The sequence below is a fragment of the Nasonia vitripennis genome, chromosome 4, assembly GCF_009193385.2.
Source record: "Nasonia vitripennis strain AsymCx chromosome 4, Nvit_psr_1.1, whole genome shotgun sequence".
NCBI lineage: Eukaryota > Metazoa > Arthropoda > Insecta > Hymenoptera > Pteromalidae > Nasonia > Nasonia vitripennis.
The window spans coordinates 10,432,841-10,447,739 of NC_045760.1; the positions used below are offsets into that span (position 1 = coordinate 10,432,841).

At 33.5% G+C, this 14,899-nt stretch overlaps 6 protein-coding genes across 9 annotated transcripts; 3 read left to right on the plus strand and 3 right to left on the minus strand.

Annotated features, from left to right (window-relative positions):
- The first annotated feature begins 37 nt into the window (after positions 1–37).
- LOC100117732 (mitochondrial inner membrane protein OXA1L) lies at positions 38–3,003 on the plus strand. The gene is made up of 11 exons (XM_008210514.4): positions 38–355; positions 570–915; positions 1,015–1,201; positions 1,282–1,308; positions 1,396–1,434; positions 1,518–1,682; positions 1,774–1,917; positions 1,984–2,069; positions 2,157–2,423; positions 2,503–2,668; positions 2,759–3,003. Exons 2-11 carry the CDS (start codon positions 850–852, stop codon positions 2,920–2,922), a joined length of 1,311 nt encoding a protein of 436 aa, XP_008208736.1. The 5' UTR covers positions 38–355; positions 570–849; the 3' UTR covers positions 2,923–3,003.
- Positions 2,923–4,906, minus strand: LOC100113668 (MIP18 family protein galla-2). Its single transcript, XM_001603769.5, has 3 exons — positions 3,915–4,906; positions 3,756–3,835; positions 2,923–3,652 (listed from the first exon to the last, which is right to left on the minus strand). The coding sequence occupies exons 1-3, from the start codon at positions 4,039–4,041 to the stop codon at positions 3,377–3,379; spliced, it is 483 nt and encodes a 160-aa protein (XP_001603819.1). The 5' UTR covers positions 4,042–4,906; the 3' UTR covers positions 2,923–3,376.
- Positions 4,680–8,047, plus strand: LOC100117691 (DCN1-like protein 1). Its single transcript, XM_001601805.6, has 6 exons — positions 4,680–4,837; positions 5,146–5,359; positions 5,696–5,864; positions 5,952–6,165; positions 6,236–6,382; positions 6,455–8,047. Exons 1-6 carry the CDS (start codon positions 4,835–4,837, stop codon positions 6,482–6,484), a joined length of 777 nt encoding a protein of 258 aa, XP_001601855.2. The 5' UTR covers positions 4,680–4,834; the 3' UTR covers positions 6,485–8,047.
- On the minus strand, positions 6,703–9,555 carry LOC103316514. 3 transcript variants are annotated; one of them, XM_008210510.4, is made up of 6 exons: positions 9,171–9,511; positions 8,984–9,109; positions 8,871–8,920; positions 8,637–8,798; positions 8,502–8,570; positions 6,703–8,446 (listed from the first exon to the last, which is right to left on the minus strand). In XM_008210510.4, the coding sequence occupies exons 1-6, from the start codon at positions 9,292–9,294 to the stop codon at positions 8,273–8,275; spliced, it is 705 nt and encodes a 234-aa protein (XP_008208732.1). In that variant the 5' UTR covers positions 9,295–9,511; the 3' UTR covers positions 6,703–8,272. The 3 variants fall into 3 exon arrangements, with proteins under 3 accessions (XP_008208732.1, XP_031784572.1, XP_031784573.1); XM_031928712.2 differs by having other exon boundaries at positions 8,871–9,109; positions 9,171–9,555; XM_031928713.2 differs by lacking the exon at positions 8,984–9,109 and having other exon boundaries at positions 9,171–9,495.
- Positions 9,556–9,731: 176 nt separating this feature from the next.
- On the plus strand, positions 9,732–10,389 carry Ndufa2 (NADH dehydrogenase (ubiquinone) 1 alpha subcomplex, 2, 8kDa). Its single transcript, NM_001172322.1, has 3 exons — positions 9,732–9,839; positions 9,976–10,082; positions 10,185–10,389. Exons 1-3 carry the CDS (start codon positions 9,757–9,759, stop codon positions 10,271–10,273), a joined length of 279 nt encoding a protein of 92 aa, NP_001165793.1. The 5' UTR covers positions 9,732–9,756; the 3' UTR covers positions 10,274–10,389.
- A 29-nt stretch (positions 10,390–10,418) lies between these two features.
- On the minus strand, positions 10,419–13,823 carry LOC100113625 (pseudouridine-5'-phosphatase). Of its 2 annotated transcripts, none has more exons than XM_003426900.3 (4): positions 13,510–13,823; positions 12,186–12,404; positions 10,954–11,186; positions 10,419–10,883 (listed from the first exon to the last, which is right to left on the minus strand). In XM_003426900.3, the coding sequence occupies exons 1-4, from the start codon at positions 13,571–13,573 to the stop codon at positions 10,707–10,709; spliced, it is 693 nt and encodes a 230-aa protein (XP_003426948.1). In that variant the 5' UTR covers positions 13,574–13,823; the 3' UTR covers positions 10,419–10,706. The 2 variants fall into 2 exon arrangements, with proteins under 2 accessions (XP_003426948.1, XP_001603676.1); XM_001603626.6 differs by lacking the exon at positions 12,186–12,404 and adding an exon at positions 11,909–12,127 and having other exon boundaries at positions 13,510–13,818.
- Between the last annotated feature and the right edge of the window lie 1,076 nt (positions 13,824–14,899).

Here is a 14,899-nt window from a genome sequence, read left to right on the forward strand (position 1 = left end):
TAGACGTGGTGCATCGCACCGACACATAGACACAATTACGTAAACCAAAGAGGGGACAGTGTGTGCCGTGTGGTCGCACGATCTCGAGGCTTATCTCGATCGCGGAGTGTTTCGCACCTGTAAACGCGCGAGAGCGTACGAAATATCTGTGTACATTATATTCTCTGAGATTATTGTGATTGACAGTTGTTATTAGTCTGTACGCGCGTATAATACTATAATTAGTGGCGGATTCGAAGCTATATGTACATATATAATGACCGATTGTTTTGTGGCTTTTACCTAGAATATATGCGTTATTGACTCGATAATGATCGTTGTGGTCGAGTTCCTGATGGAAGATTTTTTGGCTACTGTGAGATATGCTATTTCTATTACTTTTTTACTCGTTCGCGCCTGTTTAAATATACTGTACTGATTCTGAAGCCACTTTAGAATTATATATTTCTTAATTTTCCTTCCATATTATGCTTTTTATGCAATGAAAACATTTCTTTGCATAATCTAAGATGAGGATGAAATGAACCAACTTTGCAGCATTAAACATTTGATTTTTTTTTAACATGCAGGTAATTACATAGTCCACAGTTTTGGATACTTAGCTACATACATCTAAAAATCTCAATTAGCCTGATCAGCGATCAATGACATTTAAAAATCTACGGAGACATATACGGAGCTACCAACAATGAAGGCTTCGAATTTTCGCCCTGCAACTGACAACCTAACCAACGAAAACGTTCCAAGATGACCCCCTCGTGTTTGTGTTACAGCATTTCGCTTCATATCCGTATTTTTCGCATTTAGATTAAGTTCAAAACAGGGAGTCGATAGGAATCTGACCTCATCATGTTCTCGCGGACGTTTCTAAGCGTCAGCTATAGAGTCTCGTCCAAATCAACGTTTATTGTACAAGTAAGAGATTATCCGATTCGGCGCCTTTGCTTTTGAGGTTATGCTGCTGACTCCAAAATACAGCCTTTCTACATTTTTATCTGTGTTAATTCTTTGCAGAATGTCACATGCCACAGATCTTTACATGTGGCCTGTCGGAACCTCAGGAGGGACCTTGTCATAGGTTCACGACAGAGTCTCAAACATAGGAGTCCTGTACTGACAGCAACGTTTGTTCGGTACATCGGGGAGTCCTCTACAGCAAATGCCACTCTAAAGACTGAAAATGTAGCTGCTATGAGTACATGTGAGTTTGTGTTACTGTTGCGGTGATTCCTTTTAATTCAAGGGAGTTTTAATTCAAAATTTACCTTTCTTTGACTTCAGCGGAAGGAGCTGCTGTTCAGGCTACAGGTACAATTCTCATTTCCATTGCAGAAACATGATTATTTGTATAGAATGTAGAATATTTTCATGCTGATCTGTTCTTTTCTCATCTAGATGCATCACAAGTGGATAACCTTATTGCACAAATTCCTGGTAAGTTCTGTGAACAACTATCTTTAATATTAGGTTTAAATTAAAAACTGATATCTTAATGTAGGCAATAAACAATTTTGTAGAGCCTCCCACACCGATTGTACAGGAAGTCATTGAAGCCGTGACAGGAGAACCAACTCTCCAAAGTCTAGGCCTTGGAGGCTGGTCACCAGCAGGACTAGTTCAACAATACTTGGATTTCTTACACGTATCTGTTGATTTACCTTGGTGGGCTACAATTCTCATCAGTAAGTAGAATTCACTTTGTCAGATTCTTAACTATAACTTGATTTTGGTTTATAAGAAATATATTAAATTGTACAAATAATCTGATTTTAGCTACTATGTGTGTTAGGACACTATTGCTTCCAGTAGTCATAAAAATCCAGAGATTCGCAGCAAGAATGCACAATATACAGCCACAAATACAATATTTGCAAAGTCAGTTGTCTGAAGCACGTAAGATGGGCGATCGCTTAGAAGGTGAATGTAATTAAATAATGCAGTTTTAACTTGAGGCATAAAAAAATTTAATAAAACTTTTTATAGCTGCTAGATTAAGTCATGAACTCTATGAATTCATGAAGCAGAAAGGAGTAAGTCCTATAAAAAATGCTGCTTTGCCATTATTGCAGGTACGTCAAAACTTCAAACTTGACCAATGAGTAAATAAACATTCAGTACTTTTCTTTACACTTACTCAATCAACGTTTCGATTTTAGGCACCAGTTTTCTTATCATTCTTCTGGGCCCTGAAAGGAATGGTACAAGCACCAGTTGAAAGCATGAAAGAAGGCGGTCTATGGTGGTTTACTGACCTAACAGTTCCAGATCCTTACTACCTGTTACCTATTATTACAAGTATGACATTAGCTGCTACTATTGAAATGGGTACAGATGCAGTAAGGGTTCAATCATTAGGTCTTATGAGATATGTCATTCGGGCATCACCTTATATTATGTTTCCATTCATTATGAAATTTGAAGGGGTAAGTATCAATGCTTACAAAAAATCAGTAGTTCAAAAATCTTAACTCAAAGAAGTAATCCATTCACTTTTTTTCATAGGCCATTCTTTGTTATTGGGTTTCAACAAACATGTTTTCATTGGTTCAAGTTAGCATACTGAGAATACCCAAAGTTAGGGAATTCTTCAAAATACCGGCAACGATAAATCACGATCCGAAAAAATTGCCGGTTTCAAAGAAGAACTTTGTAGAAGGATTCAAGGATTGTAAGTTATTTAAATTAATTTATTCTTCAAATATTTCAGATTCAATATGTTCCAATAATACTAATCACATATTTTCTAATTTTTTTTTAGCGTGGACGAACTTGAAAGTAGCGAGAGAACTAAATGCGCGCGACATGTATGACGAAAACATGTTTGAAAAAGCTGGAAAAGGAGCAGTGCCAAAAACGTTTAAATATGACCCAACGAAAAGGCATCCAGTGACAAATACCATTCTTTCAAAGAAAAGGGACTAGTACTAGACTATTTAATATTTTATTAGAAATAATTTTTGATTGTTATATAAAACGAAATAAATGTAATTATAAATATGTTAATTACTTATTTTGTACATACATAACTTTTTAATGTTCCAAAATCAGATGTTTGCATGAGTAACTTCAATCAGTAGTTCAAGTCATAACAATATTTTTAAAATTTCTCGAGTTTCTATATTTATTACCATACAAAAATATTTTGCAAAAATTATATACTAAATATCAATATGTTTCTCCATCTAGAATAATGTTAACAGGAGAACTGATATAAATATTTAATATGCAGTCCAGAATCTGCATTTTTTAAGGATTAAAAATAAGCTTCATATTTGATCATTTTAAACTTTAAGCGACTCACAAATTGATTATTCTTCTTATGCAAACCCTCAATTTGTTGAGCTTAACAGTAGCAGATTTTACAATAAATATAACATTACGTCTGTACAGCATTTTCTAGACACTGGTCAATAACAGTCAACAGAAATTGGTTCTCTAACGCAGCAGCTACTCTTTCTTTGTCAGCCAATTGCTTATTTACAGCAGTTTCTGCTGTATGTGTTCCTGGGGTAATGGTAACACTAACTTTAAACCTAGGAGGAATAGTCCGCAATAGTTGTGTTCTTATCGACAAACCTATCAATGTGGCCATGCTACAGTGTGGTATTGTTGGAGTGAATTGGACATTGATTTCATTGCTTTCATTGTCGACCTATATCACAAAAAAGAAGAATCACAGTTATTGTTAAACTCTTTGCTTATTATTTGATGTTACAGAATTTTTGTGAAAAATATTGAAATCCAAATCTACCTACTTCTATTAAATTCTGCTGGACAACATTTAACTGCTCGAGCGTCAATGGATGCTCGGGATCGTTTATATTTCGTAATAGTTCTGTAAAATAGGAAAGTAAACTACATTACGAAACAATTCAAACAATTGTAAACAACGTTATGAAAAAAGTCGTACTAACCAAAGATTCCACGAGCATCGAATTCGTCGGGATTACGGGTCACTTTTTCTTCACATTCTCCGTCGGCGATTTTTTCTTCCAACGTCGGGTAGATTTTTGGAGTAGGATTTTCCAAAACCTTACTCATTTAGAATTAGGTTCGAAATTCAATACGGAAAGAAACAAAACACACGATCACACGTCCGAAAACATGCGCGCGATGTCAACTTTTGAGGGTTACGTTATTTATATATAGGTATAAGTATATATAGGTATAGGTATATAAGGAATTACGATTACGATATCATCACCCATCAGTTGAAGTTAATTAGGTGGCTACGTGCATATATATTTGACGTCATAATTATTTAAAATTTTTAGAAGATATGTATATAGTTCTTTGATAAAAGATAATTTCAATAACGATAAACCTCATGTAGTATTTCTAATTTCTGGATGCGGAATGTTAATTTGACTTATGTACATATATACATACTTATACAATTATTTTACATAGATTTTTATTTTATCAACTTTCTTCTTTTTACAAAACACACTAAGTATAATTATTAGTAAATTTCTCGGTAATATTAAATTATTAACATGATGATTGAATATAATAATAATAATAGTAATAATAATTTATTACAATTTTTAATAAATAAATGATTATTATCTTTAGAAATTTTGTAAAATTAATGCAATTTCAAAGAAACCATTCTTGGATTGGAAATGCAGATCATATGTTGATATGTATGCCAGTATATACGTATATGTATGTGTCAGTATACATATATGCAGCAGTGTCGCTACTCGCGAGACTATAGAGTAGAGAGTAGAGTTCTCTCATATACATGGTGGACATGCGCATATTCATGTCAATAGCGTGAGAAGAAAATATTTTGGCTTTCGGGGGCCTGAAACACCTTTTTTTTTTAAAAATGGTAAGTCCGAGCCGCTATCCAATACTTACCTCGTCCACTGAGACAACGTTCAACGCGAAATATTCTCGAGGACTATCCCCTTGAAAACGGCGTTGCATTTTCTCGGCCACTGTGTGTTGATCCTTCGTCCGCTGATTAACCTATATTATTCGCGGATGCGCCAGAATTTTTACCCCTGTTGTGCAAAATTTCGATTCTGTCGCTTCATATTCGTGAAAAATGTTCTTAGCTTTTCCTGACGAATTTTTTGAAGCCAAAGTAGCAAGTATATGGTGTGTTATTGATGAGATGATATTTGGTTGTTGCAGCATAAGTTAAAATTTTCTCAGCGAGATAAGGTTAAGAGATTCATCACTTTTACACAGACCGGAGAGCAGACTGCCATTTATTGTTTGGCACAGAACGACTGGAAGTTAGACCTGGCTAGCGACAACTACTTTCAAAACCCTGAGGCTTACTACAAAGAGCCTAAAAACGCTGTAGACAAGAAGAAGTTAGAAATACTCTACAGCCGATATCAAGGTAGTTATCGCTTTGATTTTGTAGTTTTATACTGACACACGTTAAGCTTCATACTTAATCAAGCATAAAAGTCACTGATTGAGGAACTATTTTTGTTTAAACACAAAGTTGGTACAACAAATGTTTATTTTTGAACAACCCATAAATTGAATACAGCAGACTCAATGTTTTGGGTTCTTTATCACGCCAATTTGTGTTACTTGTAAATTTGCAAAGCGTTTGTGTAAGAAATTAAGTAAATAAATTAAAAATAGAAAGGCACAATTTGAATGAATTGTGCGATTGCAGAGTATGTTTATTCAGTCAACTGTTCTATTAATTTTATATTTATTTTAGATCCAAGTGAACCAGAAAAAATCACTGCAGATGGAATTATGAAATTTTTAGATGATTTGGGTCTTACTCCAGAGAGTAAATTAGTTTTGATCATAGCATGGAAATTCAAGGCAGAAACGCAATGTGAATTTACTAAAGATGAATTTATAAATGGCATGACAGACTTAGGGTAAATAAACTAATTCTGACTATTGAAATAATCATAGTGTTTTAAAATTTAACATTTTAATCAATTTGTAAAATTGAAAATTTATAGTGTAGACAGTATAGACAAACTTAAGGCAAGACTAGGTAGCTTAGAAGGTGAATTAAGAGATTCTCTAAAATTTAAAGATTTTTACCAGTTTACATTCAACTATGCCAAAAATCCTGGACAAAAAGGACTTGATCTAGACATGGCTATTGCCTATTGGAATATTGTACTAAGTGAGAAGTTTCAATTTCTACAATTATGGTGCCAGTTCTTACAGGTAAAAAGCTTTACTTTTTCAAGGTATCAATAAATCTTAACAGAAATTTAATCTCTTGATCTTCTTACAGGAACACCACAAAAGGTCAATCCCAAAAGACACATGGAATCTACTTTTGGATTTTGCTCTGATGATAAATCCGTCAATGACCAATTATGATGAGGAGGGTGCCTGGCCTGTTCTAATTGATGATTTCGTTGAGTGGGCACAGCCACTGGTTCGTCAGTCCCTTTAACGTATCACTGGGCGATCCAACGCCTGTTTTAACTTAAACCCATTATTTATTCAGTTGCCAGCTGAGCCTGCAGCCACCGAATGACCGGGACTCTTCGAATTCAGTTGTTTGGGTCCGCTCGACGCGAACGAGCGCACTCGACAAATGAAATATTTTTTCACGCGAAATACAGTCTAACACAGACAAAGGAGTAAAAAAAAGCAAACAAACCTATGGAAAAATGTCAAGGAAAAAAGAAGAAAAAAATTGTTGCTTGATGACTACTGGTATGAGTCCTTTTTTGTGATAGGTCACAAATTACAGATTCAAATTCACGTTTCTCACTAACTCTTTCTCTATATCACACATGCATATAAGGTACACTCTACTTGACACATAATTATCGCGAGACAACAGAGGTGTGCAGAGACAGGTTCACGTGTGTAGATAGCCATTGGTGAACATTTTTCTTTTTACTAAAGAACAAAAATTCATTAACCTAATGGAAGCGAACTATTCCTGCACGAGCGGTGCAGTCTCTTGTAAAAAATATATACGTGCGAAAGTTATAAGAAAGTGAGATGAAATGTGTTTTTCGAAACTTTATTACCACTCAATTCTATGCTGTTCTGCTTGATATCGCAATAGCCAGTAAAAACTATTTGCTTATTTTTTCGACGTTAAATCATATACATACCAAGTTTTTGTCAAAAATTCAAAAAAGCTATATCAGAGAAATCTATATTAAGATATTCATTTTTTATTTATGAAAATCGATTTGTTTTAATATTAAGATAATATAATATTGCGAACATCTTCTAATAGTATGCGTTAAATAATATCTAACAGTATTTTCAGGAGCAAAGAACATAAATTCAAAAAAATTACTAAGAACAATGTTTGCGATTTTATGGTAGAAATTCTTTTTTGTATCTTCAATAATTTAATCTAAGTAAATCCAAAATTTTACATGTCAATATAACAAACAGCATACATACACACTGGCTGTGATTAAAACAATTTGTAGAGAAAGATAAAAAAGTTAGAATTTTTTTTCATCTTTGCATTTGTGACTTTAATCTACAGAATGTCAGATACTGTATATGTATAAACATGCAATGTTCTTCGTGTAATTTCCTAGTGTATGGTATTTTCGTGTTTTATGATAAATATTTGCATTTTCTGTGAAATCGTCTGTTTGCTACTCTGAATATAACATGAAATGAAAACAAATATGAAAGAGAAAGAGAAAGAGCAACACAGTTTAACAATTTCAAACAAACATTTCAATTTGAATCACTGACTATTTAAAAGGTTAAAAGGAATGATTACTCAGTTGATATTCAATTTAAAACTAAGAAAACGGAATGCTGCTTTAGATTAAGTTTAGATATTACAAGCTACTTATTATCAAGAAGAAAAGAATTAAGAGGTTTTGGTTATAATGGGCAAAAATGTTGAAGCAAATTTATAAGAGGAAAGAGTGTTTGTTTTATTCAGTTATAAGAAGGCTTCTTGAAACAAATTTTGTTTTGACATTGTTTTTAATACAAGTAAGGTTTCTAAAGCCGTGATGGTTGTAAATAATGTAAATAGTCGTGTCGTTACATTAATCTGAAATAAATAGTTCAGTATAACTGGTTCTAATAAAGTACTACATTTCAGTGATATTTGTGTGATCATTACTTAGACTAATTATTTACGTTTTTTATAGACAAAATTAATTTCTATTATTTTAATCTTAAAAGAGAAAGAAACGTTTAGAAGTTTCACATTTATTTACAATTTTTTATTATACTTTAAATGAAATTCGATTTTTTTGTATTTTTGGTATAATATAATAAAAATAGTTCTAAACATCAAATGATTAATTTCTGAATGCACGGCAAAGGGCTATCTATTGTTGGATGCACTACATTTGCACTCATAACAACTACTAATGGATCTTCGAGATTGCTGATGATACAAACAAGCCAGTTCATACTGATCAGCTTCTAGTTCATAACAATTATGTATTACCTCCCTTACATACCATCTGCAGAGCTCCTCCAAACTTGTAATAGGTGACTGCAAATAACAGTTTATTATCTACAATTTTTTATTAGTCAATGTCTTAACTTACTTGAGCCACCACCAATCCTTTGTTTGAGTATCTTGCACTATTGTGTCCATGAGAATCAAACAAAATCACCTGTATTCAAAACTGTTTAGAATGTGAAATGACAAGTGTTTTAGTACAACAATCAACTGCTTATACCTTTTTAGTTTTCTGTTGGAATATGAAAAGTATTGTTCTGCCGCAAGTTATGAGAAGCATAAACAAATTGGGTGACTCAGGATTGATATACCACTCACACAAGAAAGACTTGATGTTTCTGTACAAAGTGGTATCAAGATTCTCACGGAAAACTTGGAAATTCTTTAAACATAAATAATTATATACTTTAAAAAATATCATATTTCCAGCATGTTTTCTAATAATCCTACCTACCCATTCCTTCAGCATACTAAGTTTTTTGCCCCCAAAAGTCAGTGCCTCTTCTGTATTCAGATAAGGATGAGGAATAAGTTTATTTTTAACAATGTAAGAATGAATGTCATTGCCTTCTATTATAGCTTCAGCTATGACAACATTGAATTCTGGAGTGGAATCAACATCCAAAACTTGTAATCCCAATTGACTTATACGTTGAGCCACCAACAGACAAATCAATGTACATGCTTCACTAACTAAATTAAAACATGCATTAAATATCGATATTATTACAATCCCTATATTAGTACAATTTACCTTCTTGACCAGGTGGATAACGGCTCTGTGTAAATTCTGCTTGGTACCAAAACACATCAACATTGCCATAGGTCTCTTTGATGTAGTTGGGGAAGCCTTTATCAAAAAGCGGTGGTAGTGACATTGTATTAATATTTTAATTTTTGCGTTGTTCAAATACATCAAAATTTAGCGGCCAGAACAATATTATCATTTTTGTTAACTTTTATTTCAAGACATTTTGAATTTGTGCGCCGAAACGTTGTGTACTTTAAAATTTTGATGAGCGAAATTTGTTTATCCGTCCATGTTTTTTATGGAGCTAATTGACAATCCGATTGTCAATTATATAAAAATTATTCTCATCGAAAAATTCGAATTTGGCGCGATCAGAGTCAATGAAGTATTTTTTTTTATTTTGCAATGTTCGAACAACATTTTTACTAGTGACTATATACTTATTTAATTAAGAAAGTTTTATTAAAAACAATGATAAACGTAAATTATTAATTAGATGTTTATATATATTTCATATCCGCATAGGATAAAAAATTAGTCATGACTAAAGTAGTAAGTAGTAGCAGACGCAATCTTTATATCGGGCAAGATGGCAGCAGCTAGGCTAAGTTCGAAGATCAAAGAATTGCGAATTTTATTGTGCCAAACGTCGAAATCGAGTGAAGGAGTCAGGTAAATAAAACTTAACGATCATACTAACGATAATCAATCGAAAGTCACTGTGGTTTACTCAAAAATTCGAGTTCTACTTTGAGATCATCGATTTTTATAGGTTATGTTTGATATTTTTAAAATTATTTATTTTCAGAAATTTTATCGAAAATCATTATGTGAGTTTGAAAAAGGCAAACCCTCAGCTTCCGATTATGATTAGAGAATGTTCGCAAATCGAACCCAGACTTTTCGTTCGCGTAGGTGAGTGTTGCAGCGTTATATCACACAGAATTTATCAGTGATTCATTTACGTCGCTGGTCTTGTAATATTGTAATAAAAATAATAAAAATAACGATTTTCAGAATACGGTAAAGAAAAGTGCTACCCACTATCAAATCTCAAAGTCGACGACGTCTTACAAAAGTTTCAGCAAGCGACGTCTAATCCGTGATTACTGCATTGCTTAACTATACAACAATTCTCTAATGTAAAATGTATGATAAATTATTCTAGTTTTCAAATAAATAAAAATAGCTGGTTCATAGCTATACTGTTGAGTTGGTAAAAGGTATTTTTTTTTATTTCAAAGAAATAGATCGATTTATTCATAACGTTTATTAGAAAAATCTCAGTATTGTAAACATATTTTATTCTCTGCATGTGATCTTTTTTACAAATAATTTCATGGACTTGCCATGTTACTGACTAGTATGTTTATATAGATGGAGGAACGTATTTGTCTTTCTACAAAAATAATATTTGGTGTGTCTAAAAGAGGTAGCTCTTACTTATGCGCAGTGTTTACTAGTTAGCAAGAAGTAGATTTACAGTAGATTAATAAAATAAAATTTTTAATTTCTTTAGATATAATTTAAAATTTTTCCCTAGTCAAATTTAGGTAGACCAAAGTCCTCTGGCTTGAAATGTTCTAGGCTGTCTATCACCAAAGTTGCTTTCTCTGTAAATTGTTTTGGTAAATGTGGGTCAGGCACCATCACAGTTTGCATTCCGGCGCTAATCCCAGCTTGTACTCCATTGGGTGCATCCTCAAAGACAAGACACTGAAAATAATTATTATTTATTTTTGTTCATTTCTATAACACAAAAGTAGTTTACTGAAAATTTACAAACCTTGGCTGCATCAGGCGAATCTGGGAAACGTTTTGCAGCAACAATGAATATATCTGGATTTGGCTTTCCCTGCTTCACTTCTGGATCTGAGCCTCCAAGTACTCTGTGATGGAATAAGTCAAAAATCTCTGTCAAGTGCTTAGTCTTCAGAGCAAAACTCTCTGCACTGGAACTTGTAGCCAAAGCAATAGGGACATTGTGCTTCTTGAGATGACGCAGAAGCCGTTCAGCACCTGTTGCAAACATTTAGTTAAGTGTTATTTATTTTATGTAATATCGTTAGAGTGAATCATTGTCAATGCTATGAAGCTATTAATTGTGTGTGATTAACGAACGGTGAATGATGCCAACTTATATAACTTCAGCTTCCTTGAATGAGTTTTTGTAAAAAGACTTATTTTCTTCGATGATGAACTAGTGGTCTGAATGGTCTGATAGGCTTATGAAACTGTTAAGAAGACTAAAATTACTTTCAGTAGAAAAAAAATATGATGAAGTAAAAAAAGTCTAAATTTGATCTTCAATTAATAGCTTTTCTTTGTATTGAAATAACTTTTTCATTTTATGAATTTGTTGGTTTTCATTAATGTACATTATCAGTGCTAAAGTATTATATTTTTATGAAAAATTTTTGATTCTCATTAATCATTCACAATTATTTAAAAAAAAGAATATGTAAATAAGGGCCAAATTCTAAAGGACCTCAGCCCATTCATAATAAAAGTAAAATAAAATAATTTGATACATCTAACAACAAAAATATCATAAAATAAGAAATTTAAAAATATATTATAATTACAAAATAATAATTTTACTGAAGAATCAAAATCAACCTCATCACAAAAAAGAAAATCAGGAAAAACGATAACCATCCAATGATTAAATGAGTCTAAAAATCTGCAAAACAAAAATAAGTAAGCTGCGACTTTTGGGGAGCAAATAAAACGTCCTTAACCTGGCATCATTTGTACATCAGTAAAATTTTCTTTCTGTAAGCGGTGGTAAAAATCCTGAAACTCATCGATGCTTAGTGGCAACTTGTAATGGTTTATGATAAGTTCAGCTCCAACGCGCTCAGGCCTGCCAAGCACTTGAAAGGCCAGATCTCCTCCATAACTGAAGCCGTACTTTTCACAGATAGTACCATAAATTTTCTTGTACACGGTTTCTGAATCTGCAGGGCACAAAGCGAAAAAACAGCATATTAAACAGTTAGAAAAACTCAGAATCACCTGGTAAAAGTTGAGTGCTTGGAAATATTGCAGCGTAGTCAGTCTGTAGTCGCTTAGTTAACTCCTCTTGTTGCATTGGCAACTCAAATGTGTCTATTATGTAGCGCACAAGCTGATTGGTATGAAATCCCATAGTAACAGCTTTGTTTTCCCATGTGAATTGTTTGCCATAAGGACTAAGAATACGATTAAAAACTGTTGTATACAGCTGCTCTGTATCTGAAAAATTAGCCCAAGATTCGTAGTTCATTTGAGATGTGTTAGTCTACATAAAATTGCATATTAGTTTAATTAGTAAATTTAAAACCATTACTTAAGCCTTATTTGACCAGCCGGATTTCATGAATAAGTGAATTTGTAATGTTAATTTTAAAACAATTGATGTCTTTTTGTACAAAATACAAACTAATAATTCAATGAAGCTGATCAAATAATCCACCAGTTTTAGATGAGAAATCTTGGAAATCAAAGAGAGGAAAAATAGAGATATTAAAAAAAAATTGAAATCACACAATGAAAATGTTTGAGTAGACGTCATGAATCATATAGATTGCATCATTGTTAGATAGTTCTACTATGAAATCCCAATTTTTCCAAAGACTTGAGTATTTTTCAAATGCAAATATTCTGCTGCTTAATAATTTTACAATTGACATACAGAAGTGTCATTACTTTAACTTCAATATTTGAACAACTCGATTGTTTGTATCACATTGTTGCATGTCATACCTCATTTGAACTGGAGTGGCAAATTATTTAATATACACAGTAATAGTAGTTGATAATGTCTCGCTTAATCAAAGAGAGCTTATGTCATACAAATTTAATTCAAGGATAATGACAGGAGGTATCTCAATGAAGAGCTGTAACTTAACAATCAATAGGAAATGAGAAGTTAAATTGACTCTACACTCTCTCCCACAATACATTATTATATACATAATTATTGCGTTAGAATTGAGCATTAGCTAACAGCAGCTTGATATTAAAAAAACCAAGAGCGAAAGTTGCAAAATCAAGGTTCATCACCATTGATGGCAAAATGAAAGTCGCGAAATAAAAACATTCGAGTATTCGCACCTTTCAATTCACAACCGGATTTTCGCGAATAGGAACTGCAAGCGATAAGCTCCCGCTATGATTTCATCAACCAACGCGTCAGTATATCGCTATTATTACATCACATATTAATAATGTCACAGTTCCGGAAACCCAAAACTTTCCGTCGTATACGCACGTGCGTACTTAAGTTGCGAAACTGAATCTCAAGCCTCGATAAATGAGTGCAAAAGTATACGTGTCCAGTAGAGAAATTCGTCCTTACTTATGAGCAAACCGTCCATGTCGAAGATGCAGTGTGTGACAGGTTGGAACTTGGAGTCCGACATCCTGGAGACGATCCTCTTGGCAGTAATAAACGATTGCACAGGAAAATTTCGGCTCTGACTGAACAGACAATATACTGTCAGGGAGTATAAGTCGTTTAATCACGCGGCCGCAGCAAAGGCGCGAATTCGACAGTCGACTGCTAGCAGTGGGCTGTAGCTGTAGCCGGGGAGCCGAAGGTCGCTTGGGGTGGGGAGGTTATAGTTGGACGAGCGAGAGGAAGACACCGAGTGCACTGATGCCGTATGCCGTATGGACGTATTCGGGGTGTGTATATATATATATATATATATATATATATATATATATATATATATATATATATATATATATATATATATGGATCTAGTGAAAGAAAGAGAGGGAGGGGAGGGGGAGGAGAGCATAGGCCGAGCACGTGGGCACGCACGATACGGAGCGGCGCATGCGTTTTCTTATCGCTCTCTTTTCTTTTTCCTTTTGTTTTGCGGTATAGGTGCATTATAGTTAGCCATACAGAATATACAGGATATTTGCTGATGCACAAAGTGGGTAAACAATGTATTGTACGGTGGTACCGCATTGTGTGGATTGATCAATGATTGAGTAGATTTGGTTTATTTTGATGGTTTTATCGTTTATATAGTCTGTATGTACCTATGTATGTATGTACGTCATGAGAAGCTAAGTATACAATGGTTGGTACACCGCTCATGGTCGGCTAACAAAAATAACATGCCAATTCATGGGTTTATATAAGTGTAATTATTATTATTGTTACATCTTCTTTTTCATTTCTCACTTTTGGTACAATATATTATAAATAGTTTAAACTGACATTTATTGAAATTTAGTAAATACGTAATGAAAAGTGTTATTTTTCCATCCCTCGTATAATGTCAGGTAAATTCCGAGGTAAATTCACATTTTCTTTACCGCGGGAAATTAATAAGTAAAATGGCAGGCAGGAATATGTCTATGTAAATAACAATATGCATGTAGCTCAAGGTTTTCTACAAAGAAAGTCCATTGCATGCATGTGCCTATAAGTATTTCACAGTGGCGTTTCACGCTGATGCGAAGTCGCCGGAGTATTATAGTAGAGTCGATATAGCGGGTACATAGTAGGGTATAAGTAGAAATCGATGGCTTTGGTCAGACTCACGCCTCTATTTGTTATACTGTCGTATAACGTCGTACAAAGTCGTTATACAGAGTTGAGCAAATACTGACGAATTTATTTTCGAACTTTGCGTCATGCTGTCGTTGTAAAAGTACAAGCTGGCTTGCGTAAGTATAACTCAGTACTATATGAAAAAAAAATGAACTTCAAATGAAGAAAGACTATA